We start from the raw sequence: 18,161 nt of genomic DNA, 5'->3' as shown, positions 1-18,161 counted from the left end.
CCATGTCACAATGGCGGCTCATAGTCATTTTATAATCAACCAGGACTCTGAGGTCCTTCTCCTCCTCCATTACTTCCAACTGATGTGTCCCCAGCTTATAACTAAAAATCTTGTTATTAATCCCTAAATGCATAACCTTACATTTCTCACTATTAAATTTCATCCTATTGCTATCACTCCAATTTACAAGATCATCCAGATCTTCCTGTATGATATCCCGATCCTTTTCTGAATTGGCAATAGCTCCCAACTTTGTGTCATCCGCAAATTTTATTAGGACACTTCCACTTTTGGTGCCAAGTTCAAGATTAAATAAAATTGGCCCCAAAACTGATCCCTGAGGAACTCCGCTAGTAACCTTCCTCCAACCCGACAGTTCACCTTTCAATATGACCCGCTGTAGTCTCCCCTTTAACCAGTTGCTTATCCACCTCTCAACATTCATATTAATCCCTATCTTTTCCAATTTAACCAATAATTCCCCATGTGCTACTGTATCAAATGCCTTACTAAAGTCGAGGTAGATTGGATCCACTGCATTTCCTTTATCTAAAAAATCTGTTACTTTCTCAAAAAAGGAGATCAGGTTGGTTTGGCACGATCTACCTTTTGTAAAACCATGTTGTAATTTGTCCCAATTGCCATTAGCCTCAATGTCTCTAACTACTTTCTCCTTCAAAATTTTTTCCAGGATTTTACATACTACAGATGTCAAACTAACAGGCCTACAGTTACCTGGGTCGCTTTTTTTCCCTTTCTTAAAAATCGGAACCATATTAGCAATTCTCCAGTCAAATGGTACAACCCTGAGTTTAGAGATTTATTAAAAAATTTTGCTAATGAACTTGCAAGTTCATGTGCCAGTTCCTTCAATATTCTTGGATGAAGATTATCTGGGCCCCCCGATTTACTCCCATTAAGATGTTCAAGTTTGGCTTTTACCTCGGATATGGTAATATCTACCTCCATATCTTTAGTCCCATTTGTTAAGTTACCATTATCCCTAAGCTCTTCATTAGCCTCATTAAAGACTGAAGCAAAGTATTTGTTCAAATATTGGGCCATTCCTAGATTATCCTTAACCTCTACTCCATCCTTAGTAATTAGCGGTCCTACTTCTTCTTCTTTTGTTTTTTTCCTATTTATATGGCTATAAAACCTTTTACTATTGGTTTTAATTCCCTTTGCAAGGTCCAACTCTACCTGACTTTTAGCCTCTCACACTTTATCCCTACATGTTCTAACCTCAATAAGGTAGCTTTCTTTACTGATTCCTCCCATTTTCCACTCCTTATATGCTTTCTGCTTTTTCTTAATCACCTCTCTGAGATGCTTGCTCATCCAACTTGGTCTAACACACCTGCCTATAATTTTTTTCCCTTTTCTAGGGATACAGGCTTCTGACAGCTTCTGCAACTTTAACTTAAAATAATTCCAGGCCTCCTCCACTTTAAGATCCATAATTTCTTTTTGTTACCTAGGCTCCTTGCATTGGTGTACAAACATCTTAATTTTTGCTGTTTGGCCTCATTCACATTCTTTACCCAATTTGGCACGGACGTTATACCTCCAATATGACCTATTAGACTAGTATCCACCCCACCCTTCCTCATGTTCATTCTCCTACCCCCAGCTATATCCTTTCTTACTTCGTTTTCTTCCCTCTCAGTGTTAAAATCTGGCGTAGAGATTACCTGGGCATCTCCCAACCGTCTCCCCCAAATTCCTAGTTTAAAGCTCTCTTAATCAGTTGAGCCAGCCTTCATCCTAGAAGTCTATTTCCCTCCCTACTTAGGTGAAGTCCATCCCTAGAGAACAGTCCTCTGTCCATAAATGCCTCCCAGTGACCATACTTCCCAAAGGCCTCCTTATAGCACCACTGCCTAAGCCATCTATTGATCATCATAATCCTGTCACATCTTAGTTGCCCTTCTCTAGGAACAGGCAGAATCCCACTAAAGATCACCTGAGCCTCAATTTCCTTGAGCATCCTCCCCAGCCTAGCATAGTCTCCCTTAATTCATTCCAGCGAGTATCTAGCCGTATCATTTGTTCCTACATGAAAGATGATCAATGGATTCCTTCCTGCTCCCTTAATAATCCTCTTCAACCTCAGTTCCACATCTCGTATCTTAGCACCTGGCAGACAGCACACCCTTCTATTCTCTGGATCAGCTCTGGTAACAGGCCTATCTATTCTTCTCAATAAGGAGTCCCCAATCACATAGACCTGTCTTTTCCTAGTGACAGTGAAATTCTCTGGTCTATCTCTAGCTTCCTCTGGCTGCAAGTCCTTGCCATTCCTATTTTCCCTTGTAATCCTCTTTAATCCATCCTGTATCCTCCTAATGCTCATTATTGGTGTTGTCTCCATTAAGTCTTCCGCTTTATCTATGGGACTAGCCACTCTTCTCTTCTTCCTCACCCTTCCATCTTCATTATCTACCTGCTGTAGCCCTTCTTCATTCTCCAGCTCCACATACCTATTCTTGAGCTCTATTTTTCCTTCACTGACCCATCTTTTCCTGCCTGGTTCTCTGAGTCACATGCTTCCACTGTCCATTTTCTTCACCCAGCAGTCCCCCCTGAGGCCCTTGATCCTGCTTCCATCTGCATATCTAAACTTTCCCCTTCAACCACGTCATGCCTTTGCCCCATCATCTGCTCAAACCCCCTTCTAAACTCAACCAGAGTTTCCACCTGCATCTCCAGTCCTCAGATCTTTTCTTCCATCAGCTCGATCAGGCGGCACTTCATGCAAACAAAATTCCTTTCAGGTACCCCCTCCAGAATCATGTACATACCGCAGCTACCACATCCAATCATCCTCCTTGTGTTCCCTACTACTTGGGCCATGGCCACTAATGCCTCTATGTTTTATCTACTTTCTCACCAAAATCCTATTAGTCCGGTGAACACAAAAACAAACCAAAACACCCCCTCCATAGCAAAAACAAACTCCAAACAAGTCCCACAATCCCAACTCCCTTTACAAACTCCCACTCAAACTCCACTGTTTACAGCTCTGTTTGCTGCTCCTGTGCCGCTGCCTGACTAGAAGGCTACCTTTATAGGACCCCTAATCAGTGAAGCCCCACCCCCTAATCAGGGCTCAGCTTCTCTCCCAGCACACATTTAACCAAAGCCAGACTATTATGAGTTGGCATATTAGTATTACTCTGCGCAGACCTGAGGAAGCTCTCTCCAATTCCTCAACCTCTGTCCCTGCAGTTCAGAGTGCTGCAGGGACCACAATTTCAGTGGTTATGAGCACACCAACTCACAACTATTTCAACTAAGAAGGAGCAGCATAAAAAGTCAGACTTCCTTAGTCTCATTCTGTCCTCGTTAGGTCTCTAGAGGCGAGGAAAAAGTTAGAAGGGGTATCTTCAGATATGCAGAGGATCCTTAGACACACAAGCTAGAACTAAACTGAAAGGAAATTAAAACTTTGCTGGATAAAAGTAAATTAATTTTAATCTCAAACTATTCCAGAACCAAGGACTATACAAGTGCTTAGAAAGTCGTTGTCCCGCTTAACTCTCCCCACCACAGCAGCAACAGAAAAACACAACCTTTAATTACAGTAAAGAATCTAGAGAATGAGTTATGCTGCATAATAATTTAGCATTTATAAATCATAATTCATGGATAGCACTTTACAAGACAGTAACGTTCATCTATACTTTACTGATGGGGAAGACACAGCAAATAGGGAAGATACCTCAGGCCTATGACTCCCAGACCAGTGTTCTAGTTACTGGGCGAAGTGCAAAATCTCTTTAGAAGACTAACTAACCAAAGTCACAATTGTTTCATTCAACAGCTAACTGTGGGACAGGGTAAAATTCAGAGACTTGCACAATTTTCTGAACAAAACCTTAAGTGAATTATTATTTTCATTCACAGGTTAATATATTTATTAAGAAAACAGATTTAATAGCTTAGCTCCCTCTCCCTTCCAGCAGGGCTATTTCTGTTCAATACCTGGTATAGTAGGGATGTTAAATTTAGATTAATTGGATAACTGAATAGTCGATACAATTGCACTGACTAGTTGATAAGGGCGTCTCTGCCTTTTAAGTGTAGCAACAGCCCAGGACAAAAGCGCTGCAGGGAGCACAGGGCCAGTGGGGGATTCAAGCAGTCCCCCACTGGCCCCATGCTCCCCATGGTGCTTCAAAGTATCAGTGCCGCATGGAGCTCAAGGTCAGCGAAGGAGTCCTCAGATGGCCCTGGGCTGCATGCAGTGTTTCTAAGCAGCAGACCCTGTGCTCCATGCAGCAGTGCCGCTTCAAAACGCCATGTGCAGCTCAGCCCAGCTGGGGACCCTGGGCTGCACACAGCATTTCAAAGTGATAGTGCTACACGGAGCCCAAGGTCTGGCACTGGGTTCCATGGAGCGCTGCCGCTTTGAAGCACCACCTCTTCTTCCCCCCTTACTACTTCGGATAGCAGGGGGAAGGGAGGAAGAGGGGGAAGCGACTAGACAAATAGCATGTTGACTATCCGATAAGCATTTGCTTATCAGATAATTGACTAGTTGTTCACATCACTGGGGTATACATTATAAATGTTAAGCTGACATAAGTTGGTTTATTCATTATGCATCCAATACAACCAAACTGGTCTCCCACCAACGTAAGCGATCTGTTACAGTGGATGCAGTAAAACCATTTCCTCAATGGCATGGAGTCATGATCAACCTACTCAGGTCAATACAGTGTAAGCGCAGACACTGTGTGACATGTAGTGATCCTAGCAGTTCTCCAATTGCTGACCCATTATGCCCTGAAACGACTGTTCAACTCACAATGATAAACATGACTGCCTAGGGGTCAGAAGCCAGAAACCCGCTTTAAAACTCCACACGTGTATTAGGAATGCCTTTTCTGATAGGCCACTTTGGCGAGCACACCTTGCAGATCTCCCTTTTCGTGTGCAACTGCCCAGCCAACCATGCCAACTACACACACTGTACACATTCCTGCCTGGAGTAACAAGAATACTAGATCTCCTAACAATGCGAGGAGAAACAGATTCTCTAGGGGATGCAGAAAAAGGGTTACAAAAAGGATCAGCAACAGTGCTACAGTAAAGCAAAGGTCTATGCCAGGTGTACAGAAAGTGGGAAGTGCAACAACCTATCTTGTGTTTAGCTGAAGACCCAGGACGAGTCTGAGACTCCACCATAGTCTAGCCCAGTGGTCCCCAACGTTGCGTGGCTGCCGGGCGCCCGGGGCGGGGCCACGCACGAGCCAGGCGCCCGGGGGCGGGGCCACGCACGAGCCAGGCGCCCGGGGGCAGCACTGCGCATGTGCCGCGTGCCCGGGGGCAGGGGCCGGCAACGCACCCCGGGCCGGCCCCGCGCATGGGCCGCGCGCCCGGGGCCGCCCACGAGCCACGCGCCCCAGGCTGGCACCACACATGTGCCCTGGGGCCAGGGCTGGGGCCGCCCACGCGCCCCGGGCCGGCCCTGCGCATGTGCCGCGCGCCCAGGGGAGGGGCCGCCCATGCGTCCCGGGCCTGGAGCCGGCACCATGCGTGTGCCACGCGCCGGGGGCGGGGCCAACCCAGATGTTCCAGCGGGCGACCAGAAATCCTCCGGCGGGCGCCATGGCACCCGCGGGCGCCATGGCACCCGCGGGCACCGCGTTGGGGACCACGGGTCTAGCCAGTCCCATCAGGTGAGTGCAGATGAGCATGATGGTGGGAGAGGGGGAAGGTAACACAGGTAAATGGGTGCATGCATTTTTCCTTAAAATGTTTAAAGATGGTAGTTAGGGTTGCCAGATGGTTTAACCAAAAATACCGAACACCCCCCTCCACACAAAAAAAACACTGGGGAAAAAATTCTGTTAAGAAAAAAAAAGGGGGGGAGGGAGGGGGAACCAAAGTTGAGGGGGAAAAAAAAAAGAAAGTGCCCAAAAGTTGTTTAGCAAAGCAAAGCAAAGCAAAGCAAAGCAAAGAAACGAATGAATGGGGGGGGGAGGGGGGAACCCCCACCAAACCAGAGTGGCTCCTTTAAGAAATGCTTTTAAGGCTTTTTGGCCCTAACAGGCTGCTGGTGGCCATCCCTCATCTTGTCTCCCTGCTCTGGGCTGGACAGCTCCCCTGCAGAACCTGGTAAGCACCTAGGTTTTTCACCTCCTGGCCAGGAAAAAAAAAAATAATAATAAAAAAAAATCAGAAAATACCTGACATTTTAGGTGTCCGGTATTTTCTTAATTTTTTTTACTGGACAGGAGGTGAAAATACCGGACTGTCCGGGTCAATACTAGACACCTGGCACGCCTAATGGTATATAGACCACCCCCAAGTTAACAAAAGATAGATATCAACTTGCCATATAAGAAGAAGTAGAGATACAAAGAGAGCAAGAGTTGGCATCTGCTTTTCATCTCCCCCCTCTCCTGCTGAATTAGGCGGGGAGGTAGGCTCAAGCAGAGCACTCTGTTTATGCACAAAAGGATCTCTTTTAATTCACAGGGTTAGAAAAACACCCAGTCATATTTATAAAAGAATAGCATGCACTGCGTAATTCTTAACAGCACCCAAAGCTCCAGGCTGAAAACAGTTCAACAGAGAACACAACTGAGTCTGACAATTAAAGAGCTCTTTCAAAGCTTCCTTCAGGCGCAGTTTCAAGTCAGGTTCCTTAACTGGTCTTTGTGTCTGGCTGCGGAAAGCATGAAGTCACTTCACCTCAGCTTTCCACCAGTTTTTCCCCCTTTTCTGCACCGATACTATGCAGGACACAGCAGGCAGCTATAATCATAACCAGTGGGCTATTTTTCTCACTCAGACCCAAACTAGAGAGTAAACACTGCTAGCATCTCTTATCCATCTATCAAAAAGCCCATTACTGATTTTACAACCGCTCAGCCAGTAGTTAAACCTTTCAATAGTACTGTTGATGTGGCCAGCATATTGCTTCTTGAGCATGGTGTAGGTGGGGTCTCCCAGAATCATTACTGGCACTTCAAAATCTACAAAAGTAGCCCAAGAGCCAAGCAAGAATGTCTTTGCTTGCAGCTTTCTAAACAATCTGTTGCTTTTAAAGATGTGAACATCAAGCACCACCTGAATAGCAGAAAAGCAGCTGTCTTAATATGCTCTGTTGCAAGGCGGGCTGATGACCAACTAGGGACATATGTGCTCTTGCCCCACCGCACTCTGGGAACTCTACTGCTGCAAATCCATCCACTATGTCCTGCACATTACTGAGAGTCACAGTGATGCACAGTAGGATGATTAATGGCCCTGCATGCTTGCATGACAAGCAGAGTTTCTTCTATTATTTTTGTTATGGGCACCAATATAACAAGTCATTCTGCACACAGTGTGAAGGGAATGGTGCTAAGGGGTTAGCATGAGGGAGGCTGTTCAGGGCACTGGCTGCCCTGAGCAGAGAGGAATACCTATAGACCTCTCTCACCGTAGCAACTTGGGGCCAAGTGAGAGGCACCTTTCCATGGCTGCTGCAGCTCCATTGGGCACAGCCATGGAAGGAACCCCTGTCCCTCGGTTGCAGCAGCTCTGGATTGGGCACTGTGGCCAGGAGAGAGGCATGCTCCTCTGGCCCTGAGCTGCCACGGCCAGGGGAAGGATACACCTCATCCCTGGCCCCAGCTTGGAGCAGCGGCAGCCCCAGCACAGAGAGAACTTAATCAACAACACCTCTCACTGAGTTTTCCCAACTCCCAAAACTCCAGCATCTGAACCTTTCAGAGTGCAAGTGCCACCTGTTTCTTCATGGCCCATACAGCCCTCATTCTGGTGTCCAGATACTCAAGGACAGGGGCCTGCTCAGCACACAGACCCAGGAATGTGGCCTTTCACCTCCAAAAGCTTTGCAGCCACTGCTCATTGTCTCAGCCCTGGATTACGATGCACTCCATCAGTCTATGCTTGTTTCCCAGACCCAGATGTGGCACTCCAAAGTCTGCAGCTGATCCATGAATTCAGACAACCTTGAATTGTTTTTCACAGTGCCACTCAGCAAACCATCATTGAAGAAATCCTCAGGTCCTCCATTGCTACAAAACCTCCTGAGGATGTGCAAATACAGGAGAATCATATCCCCCATATTTGAAACCATTAAAAGAATAATGCAGAGCACTACAAGCTGCAGGCCTCTGTCAGAGATTGCAGACATCGAACAACACTGCATGGGTTTGTAAAAAATTTTTTTTTTTTTAAAGGCATGAAAATAAGGATGTTATTATGAGATGCAGAAAGCTACATGCTGGGAAATCCCTCCTTCAGAGATCTATAGGTGAGATCTTATGGTTATCTCACCAAATATTTTAAAATGTGCCAAAAGGCATTGCAGCAGATAGAGAGTGGCACACTAGGATACCTACCTGTGGTACACAGCACACTATATCGACACAAGCACTCCCACTGAGCACAAGCAGAACTCCTGCAAGCAGCCATATATACAAGCAGTGGAATAACATACAAATTTCAGCAGCTGTACATCAACATAAGTTGCATCAACCACAGTTTGCAGGGTAGACGTGGGCCCTAATTTGAGATTCCCAGTAGCAGAGTCTCTCATCTCACACTAAAATGAAGTGCTGCAAGCTCTGTGTAAGGCAATTCAGCAGCTTGGCATGACCATCTGAGGCTGAAAGAAAGGCAAGGGTTGAGGAACTAGAAAATGAAAAGGTTGGATAGGACAAAGTGGGAAGAGTGTGTGGGAGAGAGAAAGGGCACAAAAGAGAAGGAAAAGGGGAAGCAAAAAAAGGTAGGAAAGGAGGGGGGGAGGGAAGCAAATTAATAGTGCTGCAAATAATAAGAGGTCTAGTCTCCTTTCCTCATGGAACCTAAGAGAATTCCTCTATGGTACTGGAATTTTCTTGAGAATCCCATTGCAAATTTAGGCCCTGATGGCATTTCACGCAAAGGGTTCACCAGTCTATGGGAAAGTTTGTCAACCACTTGACACCAAGACAACCTCCAATAAAAAAAAAATGCATCATTCATCTTAACCTACTGATATTAGGGTATCAGTTCAACAGCAAATAAAACTGCAGACCATAACAACTCATCCTTTCTACTATAGAGAACCTCATTCATTACCTGTTAGGTAGGCGGATCCTTTTGATAGCATAGTTGCAGTCATCTACTTTGTTTCTAGCTTCGAAGACAACTCCAAATCCTCCTCGACCCATACACTGAATTGGCTCAAAATCTGTTAGGTACCTGGATGAAAAAAAATTACTAGTCAACATTTTGTATGTCAATTATTGCTGTTGAAGTCATGACCTGCTGTGCACCTAGAACAAGTCATTTCACCTCTGTTTCTCCATTACCCTGGTCTATTAAGATTGTATATTCTTTAGTGGGGAGCTGTATGATGAGGTGCTTGCACAGTACCTAGCACAATCTCTATCTCACATTTGCACCTGCAAGCTGCAGCTAACACAAATTATACAAACTTTCCACAATGATGTATCCAAGAAGGATCCAAGACTTTGGAGCGCAGGTGGTGTTCTCGTCCATCCTCCCTGTTGAAGGGAAAGGACTGGGCAGGGATCGTCGAATTGAGGACGTAAATGCGTGGTTGCGCAGGTGGTGTCGCAGAGAGGGCTTTGGTTTCTTCGACCATGGGACTCTGTTCCGGGCACAAGGATTGTTAGGAAGAGATGGGATCCACCTAACGAAGAGAGGAAGGAGCATCTTCGCGGGCAGGCTTGCGAACCTAGTGAGGAGGGCTTTAAACTAGGTTCGTCGGGGGACGGTGACCAAAACCCTGCGGGGAGTGGGAAAGTCAGATACCGGGAAGAAATGCATAGAGCAAGGAGCGAGAAAGGAGGACCCCAGTTTCGAATGGAGAAGATAGTGCAATCAACTGGTTACCTGAAGTGTTTGTACACTAATGCGAGAAGCCTGGGCAACAAGCAGGAAGAACTGGAGGCCCTGGCCCAGGCCAAGAAATATGATTTAATTGGGATAACAGAGACTTGGTGGGATGACTCGCATGACTGGAGCGCTGTCATGGAAGGGTATAGATTGTTCAGGAAGAATAGGCAGGGGAGAAAAGGAGGAGGAGTTGCACTATATGTAAGAGAGCACTATGATTGCTCTGAACTCCAGTATAAAGAGGGAGAAAAACTTGTTGAAAGTCTATGGGTCAGGTTTAAAGGAGCAAACAGCAGTGATGTTGTGGTTGGTGTCTGCTACAGGCCACCGAACCAGGTGGATGAGGTAGATGAGGCTTTCTTCGAACAACTGAGCGAAGCTTCCAGATCGCAGGCCCTGGTTCTCATGGGGGACTTTAATCACCCTGACATCTGTTGGGAAACCAATACGGCAGTACACAGGCAATCCAGGAAGTTTTTGGAGAATGTTGGGGATAACTTCTTGGTACAAGTGCTGAAGGATCCGACCAGGGGCCGTGCGCAGCTTGACCTTCTCCTCACAAACAGGGAGGAACTAATAGGGGACGTAGAGGTGGGTGACAACCTGGGAAGCAGTGATCATGAGATGGTAGATTTCAGGATCCTGACCAAAGGAAGAAAAGAGAGTAGTAAAATACACACCTTGGACTTCAAAAAAGCAGATTTTGACTCCCTCAGAGATCTGATGGAAAGAATCCCCTGGGATGTTAACATGAAGGGGAAAGGAGTCCAGGACAGCTGGCAGTATTTTAAAGAAGCCTTATTGAAGGCACAGAAAGAAACCATCCCGACGCGTAGCAAGAGAGGCAAACCTGGTAGGAGACCGGATTGGCTTACAGGGGAAATCCTTGGTGTACTTAAGCACAAAAAGGAAGCTTACAGAAAGTGGAAACTTGGACAAATGACTAGGGAGGAGCTTAAATGTATAGTTCGAGAATGCCGGGGGGTTATCAGGAAGGCGAAAGCGCAAATGGAGTTGCGACTGGCTAAGGATGTGAAGGATAACAAAAAAGGTTTCTACAGGCATGTCAACAAAAAGAAGGTGATCAGAGAGGGTGTGCAGTCCCTAATGGATGAAGGAGGTAACCTAGTGACAGAGGATGTGGGGAAAGCTGAAGTACTCAATGCTTTCTTTGCCTCTGTATTCACGGACAAGGTCGGCTCCTGGACTCCTGTGCTAAGCGACGCAAGATGGGAAGAAGATGGACAGCCCTTGATGGGTAAAGAACAGGTTAGGAACTATTTAGAAAAACTAAACGTACACAAATCCATGGGTCCAGACTTAATGCACCCAAGGGTACTGAAGGAGTTGGCAAATGTCATTGAGGAGCCTTTGGCCATTATCTTTGAAAAGTCGTGGAGATCGGGAGAAATCCCGGATGATTGGAAAAAGGCAAATGTAGTGCCCATCTTCAAAAAAGGGAAGAAGGACGATCCAGGGAACTATAGGCCGGTCAGTCTTACCTCGGTTCCTGGAAAAATCATGGAAGGGATCCTAAAGGAATCCATTTTGAGACACTTGAATGAGAGGAAAGTGATCAGGAATAGTCAGCATGGATTCACAAAGGGCAAGTCGTGCTTGACCAATCTGATTAGCTTCTATGATGAGGTAACTGGCTCAGTGGACATGGGAAAGTCAGTGGATGTTATATACCTTGACTTTAGCAAGGCTTTTGATACGGTCTCCCACAATATTCTTGCCAGCAAGTTAAGGGAATGCGGATTGGATAAATGGACGATAAGATGGATAGAAAGATGGCTAGAAGGCCGGGCCCAGCGGGTAGTGATCAACGGTTCGATGTCAGGATGGCGGTCGGTTTCTAGTGGAGTGCCCCAAGGTTCGGTTCTAGGACCGGTTTTGTTCAATATCTTTATTAATGACCTGGATGAGGGGATAGATTGCACCCTCAGCAAGTTTGCAGATGACACTAAGCTAGGGGGAGAGGTAGATACGCTTAAGGGCAGAGATAGGGTCCAGAGTGACTTAGACAAATTGGAGGATTGGGCCACTAGAAATCTCATGAGATTCAACAAAGACAAGTGTAGAGTCCTGCACTTGGGACGGAAGAATCCCAAGCATAGTTACAGGCTGGGGACCAACCAGTTAAGTAGTAGTTCTGCAGAAAAGGACCTGGGGGTTACAGTGGATGAGAAGCTAGATATGAGTCAACAGTGTGCCCTTGTAGCCAAGAAGGCTAATGGCATATTAGGATGCATTAAGAGGAGCATTGCCAGCAGATCCAGAGATGTCATTATTCCCCTTTATTCGGCTTTGGTGAGGCCACATCTGGAGTACTGTGTCCAGTTCTGGGCCCCCCACTACAAAAAGGATGCGGACGCATTGGAGAGGGTCCAGCGGAGGGCAACCAAAATGATTAGGGGTCTGGAGCATATGACCTACGAGGAGAGGCTGAGGGACTTGGGTCTGTTTAGTCTGCAGAAGCGAAGAGTGAGGGGGGACTTGATAGCAGCCTTCAACTTCCTGAAGGGAGGTTCCAAAGAGGATGGAGAGAGGCTGTTCTCAGTAGTGACAGATGGCAGAACAAGGAGCAATGGTCTCAAGTTGTGGTGGGAGAGGTCCAGATTGGATATTAGGAAAAACTATTTTACTAGGAGGGTAGTGAAGCATTGGAATGGGTTACCTAGGGAAGTAGTGGAGTCTCCATCCCTAGAGGTGTTTAAGTCTCGGCTTGACAAAGCCCTGGCCGGGTTGATTTAGATGGGATTGGTCCTGCCTAGAGTGGAGGGCTGGACTTGACGACCTTCTGAGGTCTCTTCCAGTTCTGATTCTATGATAAGGGGATGGTTGGATGAAATAACATGATCTTGGTAACTAATTGACCATTCATTTCCAGTTGGAAATAGGTCAATGGAGGGATGATAGGAGTTGCTATAGGGAACTTTCTGGGTGTCTGGCTGGTGAGTCTTGCCCACATGCTCAGGGGTTAGCTGATCGCCATATTTGGGGTCAGGAAGGAATTTTCCTCCAGGGTAGATTGGCAGAGGCCCTGAAGGTTTTTCGCCTTCCTCTGTAGCATTGGGCACAGATCACAGCTGAAGGACTCTCTGCATGTTGGGGCCTTCAAAGTATTGGAAGGCTTCAATATCTGAGACATAGGTGAGAGGATTATTCTAAGAGGGGTGGGTGAGATTCTGTGGCCTGCACTGTGCAGGGGGTCAGACTAGATGATCATAATGGTCCCTTCTGACCTTAAAGTCTATGAGTCTATGAGTCTATGTATGTGAGCTTAATATAAAGATTCTGGACATTTAAAGGTGAATCCTCAAAGTAAAAAAAAACAAAATCAAGACTAAATCCACATTTAATGGATTTAATGTGTTCTTAATCCACATTTGCTAACCTGGATTACAACAGCTGTAGAAATGTAAATTCATTTTTAACTTGGATTAGCAGCGAACGTTTAACTCCAGGCTCCTGTATAAACTTTAAATTGAATTGCTAAGCCAGGGATGGGCAATAATTTTGTAGGCAGGCCACTTTACCAATATTGGTAGTGGTTGCAGGCCGGAACCAGAAAGGGCAGGGCCTTAGCCAGAAGGGGCAATTCCCTCTCGGCACTGTAGGAGGGTGGGGGGACTTTGTGAGCTTCCCCGTGGGGCGGGGGAGCATGCGAGGTCTATCCCTCCTCATGTCTGCCAGGGGCACGGGGTGCCCAGAGGAAACTGACAGTTTTGAACAGTTGGAGGTTCCCTCTGGCACCGGGCACCCCTGCTGAGGGAAGGAGACTTCATACGCTCCCTTCCTGGCCCCAGACCCTAACTGGTTTGGGGTTACAAAGTCTCCCAAACCTGCCCTGTCTAGAGGGAACTGCCAACCACTCTGAACAGCTGGTGGTTCCCTCTGGTGCTGCACGCCCCTGTTGTGGGGAAGACTCTTCACATGCTCTCCCACCCCTGGGTCTCAATTGATCGGAGGAGGGCAGGGGGCACAGCAGGATGGGCAGTATCTTGCCCACTCCTGTGCTAACCCATGTTAAGCCATAATGCTGTCTTCACTATTTTAATCCAAATTATCAATACTTTATTTTTGGAGTGAAGACATACCCTTAGTTTAAATTTTCATTTGAATAAACATAGCTCTATCACCTTGTCATATAACAAGTGTGCGGTTTTCCTTTGTAGCTCCTGCAAACTAATCTTCTCAAGGGCAGCCCATTTCCTCAGAATCTATTTTGCTGCACATCCTCTCCAAATTATCCATTTATGAAGCCGCATCTCTTTTCTGATACAATCGTCTGTTGACTCAGATCAACCATTTTCCTTTTTGCTCTAGTCCTGATTTTAAACAATTCCTACCTTTACTAGGTTATGAATGGACGGGAAGTATTCTAGTAATATAATCCATTTCCCTAACTTCATGTTTTCTCCCATCAGCAGATGACAAACCCATATGCACCCCCTTTCCACACTCCTCAATCAAGAGCAGAGTTTCTTATAGCATTAGCTTTAAACACCATCTCCCCTGCTTTCACATGTGAAGTATCATCATCAGTTCTCCACAACCCTTGTATACAAACACAGCAATAGAGGAGGTAAACACTGAGGCTCTCAAGGGTCATTTTCTCTCTCCACATGACAATAGGTAATATTAGGAGATATTTAAGAGTAGGTTAGATAAATTTCTATCAGGGATGGTCCAGACAGTACTTGGTCCTGCCATGAGGGCAGGGGACTGGACTCGATGACCTCTCGAGGTCCCTTCCAGTCCTAGTATTCTATGATATGATTCTATGATTAGTCCAAACACACACATGAAACTGGTCATATGATCTCATAATGATTGTTTAGAGCAGTGTTTCCCAATTGGGGTTCCACAAAGCAAAACTAGTGATTCCGTGAGGAGCTGGCACTCCCCTGTCCTCTCTGAAAGAGAGAGAGAGAGCAGGCTAGTCAGCAGAGGCATGCGAGGAGCCAGCACTCCCCCTCCCCCTCCGAAAGAAAGAGAGAGAGAGGGCTAGCCAGCAGAAGCTTAGGGAGGTAGGGCAGAGGGAACAATTGCTCCAGAAATGCTGGACAGCAGTGACCCCACGTGACCCACAGCGGGGAGGGAAGCACTTCCCCTCCCCAAAGGAGCCAGCCCGTGCTGCCTGAATAACTGGGGCTGTGGCACCAGCAACTTAATTCCAGGGCCTTTCTGTGTGGTGCGGGGGAAGGGAGGAAGTTCAGGAGACCCAGGGCTGCGCAGCTCAAACTATGTAGGCAGCGCACTCTTCCCTGGGGCTCCCCGCGCCCTCCCCCACAGGACAGCATCGCAGAAGTAAGTTGCTGGGATGCAACAGCCCCTGCTGCTCAGGCAGCACTCATGCCAGCTGTTTGGGGAGGGAAAGTGTAGTTGCATACTTCCCGGAACCCAGAGGTGCTGCAGGATTGCCAGGTACTGGTCCAGAGGCGCAGTGAGGGGGGAGCAGGCAGTTGCCCCTGGGTGCCACGCTAGGGGGGCACTGGGCTCACTTGGGCTGCAGGAGGAGGGAGGTGCTGGGAACCAGGTGCTGGACTCAGGAGGAGGGAGGGAGGGAGCCAGGGACAGAGAATCAGCGCTGTCCACATGTCTGCATGGTTTGGGGGAAGGTGCAGTGAAACGGAGCTCAGCTGTGCTGTGGGGGAGACATGCAGGGAATCAGTGCAGGGCTCAGCTGGGCTGTGAAGGGCTGCAGGGAACTGGTGCTGCAGGGGTGGTTTTGGGGGAGGTGCAGGGAACCAGCGGGGGTGGGTAGCTCAGTTGGGTTGCAGGGTATGGAGGTGCAAAGAAGCCTAGTGGGGGAGGGGCAGAACCAGGGGCCCTGAAATGACCTCACCTGGTCCAAAAATTCCCTCATCTGGGACCAGTCAGGTCCAGAGGGTGCCAGACCAGGGAGCTCCAACTCCCACCCTGCCCCAACACCCTGCCACCGAAGCCAGCATCTTTCCACCCAGCAGCACCTTCTCCCCAGCCCCAGCACCCACTTTCACTCTGTCCCCTGCCTCCACCAGCACATTTGGGACCACATTAGTGAGGCCTGGGGGTTTTTTTGCATCTCACTTGTGTGGCCCCAACTGACTTTTCTGTGGGTCAGTGACCCCTGACTCAAAACAGGTTCCTCACCCCTCTCACAAATAAAGACAATGCTAAAACCTTTTGAGTTTGACATAATATTTTATTTAAAAATGAAGCCTGGCCAACAAGCCCCCTACTGGGGCCAAACCCCCATCTCACTGCAGCATCATAACATTCCTGCACCATCTGACCCCAAATCTGAGCCTATCATACACTGGAACCCCATCCTGAGCCTCTTATATCCCCAAACTCCTGCATCCCCACATCCTCAGTCTTTTGCCACAACATTCCTGCACCATCCACACATCACAAATCTGTGTCCTGAGCCCGTCATACTCTCAAGCTTTTTGCCCTGAGTCCCTCCCATATCCAGCTCAAACTCCTGCACCCTCACATCCACAAGCCCATGGCTTGCTCAGCACCCCAACCTTCCACCTGAGCCCAACACTCCCCAGCATGGAGCCCCTTCCCCAAGCTAACATTCCCTTCTCCTGCATCCAAATTCCCTCCCAGAGCTTGTACTTCTCACCCCTTCCCACACCCAAATCCCTCATTCCCACCCCAGAGCCTGCACTTCCTGTCTCAACCTAGTGAGAGTGTATAAGGGCTGGAGATAGCAAATGATGGAGAGGAGGGAAACAGAGAGGATGAGGCCTCAAGGAAGGGGTGAGGTGGTCTTAGGAAAGGAATGTGATTTTCATGTATTGGTGGGTTTCCCCCCCCCCCCTTGTTTTTTTGCTTGACAAACCTAGGGGTTCCTTAAAATTCTGAAAAGCTGAAAAGGGTTCCTCGGCCAAATAAAATTGGGAAACACTGGTTTTAAAATGACCTTATCTGCAGTCTCTGACTGATAATGTACAGATAAGGACTCATAGTATTAGCTATTTTAGCAATTGCCAATCTTCATCTGTAACAGAAAAATTAAAATCGTCTAGAATCACCAAACTTTTAAGTCACACAGAATCATTAACCAGCTTGGGAGGTCGGTAACATAGGCAAGGGAAGGCAGAGCCCACCCAAACTTGTCTACACAACCGACCGCCTAAGACTGGGGCTGCAGTGTAGCAGCCTGGCTCCAGCCACCAACCCGGCTTTTCCCGCCCGTAGGGGAGGGATCGGGCTGCAGCTCAGCAGCCACAGCTCTCCATATGGCCCGGAAGGATTGTGCTGGGTGTGGCCTCAGGCAGAAGGGGCAGGGCTGGGGCTTGCCCTCCCCAGCTGGCCTTTCACCCTACACCCATGTTAGCCAGCTTTTCTAGGTACAACTAGTTCTCACACTAAGACAGATCGATCTCTCTCTCTCTCTCTCATATATATTTTCTTCAATTGGGGATAATTTGCTCTCTCACCTTGACACATATCCAGAACACGTAATGTCATTCCAGCTGTTATCTTTAACTTCTCCACCAACCGGCTCATATTTACTGTCAGTCTGACATTGTGTTTCAGATTCCTTCCGCTGCTGACAAGGATCACAGAAAACACAAACAAACTCTTTACACCACTAAACAAAACTGAAGCCAGCTGATATTGTCAAACGAGGAGATGAAATAACCTCAATATAAAGATTTCCAAAGATTACAAAAACCAGTAAAGTAATGTGATGCACTTTCTGCAGTTACTAAGTAAATTCTTCATAGAAGCCAACAGCTTTCTATTAAATAAGCTCTTAAAAAAAAAATCAAAGCAGGTTTTCATTTCCGCAATTTAATAATTTAAGGTCTGTCAACTACTTATACTTGCACATCTGAGTCTAGAAAACAAACCGAGATGCTTACTCTGTTGTGAGGATGGGGATGGAAGAGCTTGCGAACGATGTAAGTTGTTGCTACAATGCAGAATAAGATGGTGCCAACTATTTCTTTCCACCAATGCAAAAGCAGAACTGGATCCTTTTTGCGGATATTCTTGTAGTTCATATTGTCAATAAAACGAACAGTGATCTGGGTGCTTCGTTTGTTCCTCTCTCTTTTGTAGTATGGCAAATAGTAACCATTGTCTGTAAAGAAAGAATATAAGTTTGCTTACCTCAAACTATCAAGCAGTTGTATTTTTGGACAAATGTATCTGTCCTCACAAATGTGAAATACTGCACCAGAAATTGATTTTTAAAGAGCTGTAGCTACTTACAAAAAAACAGATCTCTGTTTGCTCATATTGCTAAACTGTAAGAGATTTTTGTGGTACCGATCAAATGT

General features: G+C 46.9%; 1 protein-coding gene across 4 annotated transcripts in view; it reads right to left on the bottom strand.

The window, feature by feature from the left end:
* Positions 1-18,161, bottom strand: part of EIF2AK3 (eukaryotic translation initiation factor 2 alpha kinase 3) — a 70,772-nt gene that overhangs the window by 15,090 nt on the left and 37,521 nt on the right. For 3 of the 4 annotated variants that reach the window (XR_012904441.2, XM_025185612.3, XM_075930962.2), the window contains exons 9-11: positions 17,742-17,962; positions 17,313-17,425; positions 9,088-9,210 (exon numbers count right to left, since the gene is read on the bottom strand). Coding sequence is in view for 3 of the 4 variants with exons in the window: in XM_025185612.3 (XP_025041397.2) it covers positions 9,088-9,210; positions 17,313-17,425; positions 17,742-17,962 (457 nt within the window). In the remaining variant the exon portion in view is untranslated. The remainder of the gene's footprint in view (positions 1-9,087; positions 9,211-17,312; positions 17,426-17,741; positions 17,963-18,161) is intronic. The other variant, XM_075930964.2, reaches the window with a different exon arrangement.

The sequence above is a fragment of the Pelodiscus sinensis genome, chromosome 4 (genome assembly GCF_052426305.1).
Source record: "Pelodiscus sinensis isolate ZL-2025 chromosome 4, ASM5242630v1, whole genome shotgun sequence".
Lineage (NCBI taxonomy): Eukaryota > Metazoa > Chordata > Testudines > Trionychidae > Pelodiscus > Pelodiscus sinensis.
The sequence above is the reverse complement of the archived record's forward strand: the minus strand, read 5'-3'. Positions and strand labels throughout refer to the sequence as shown.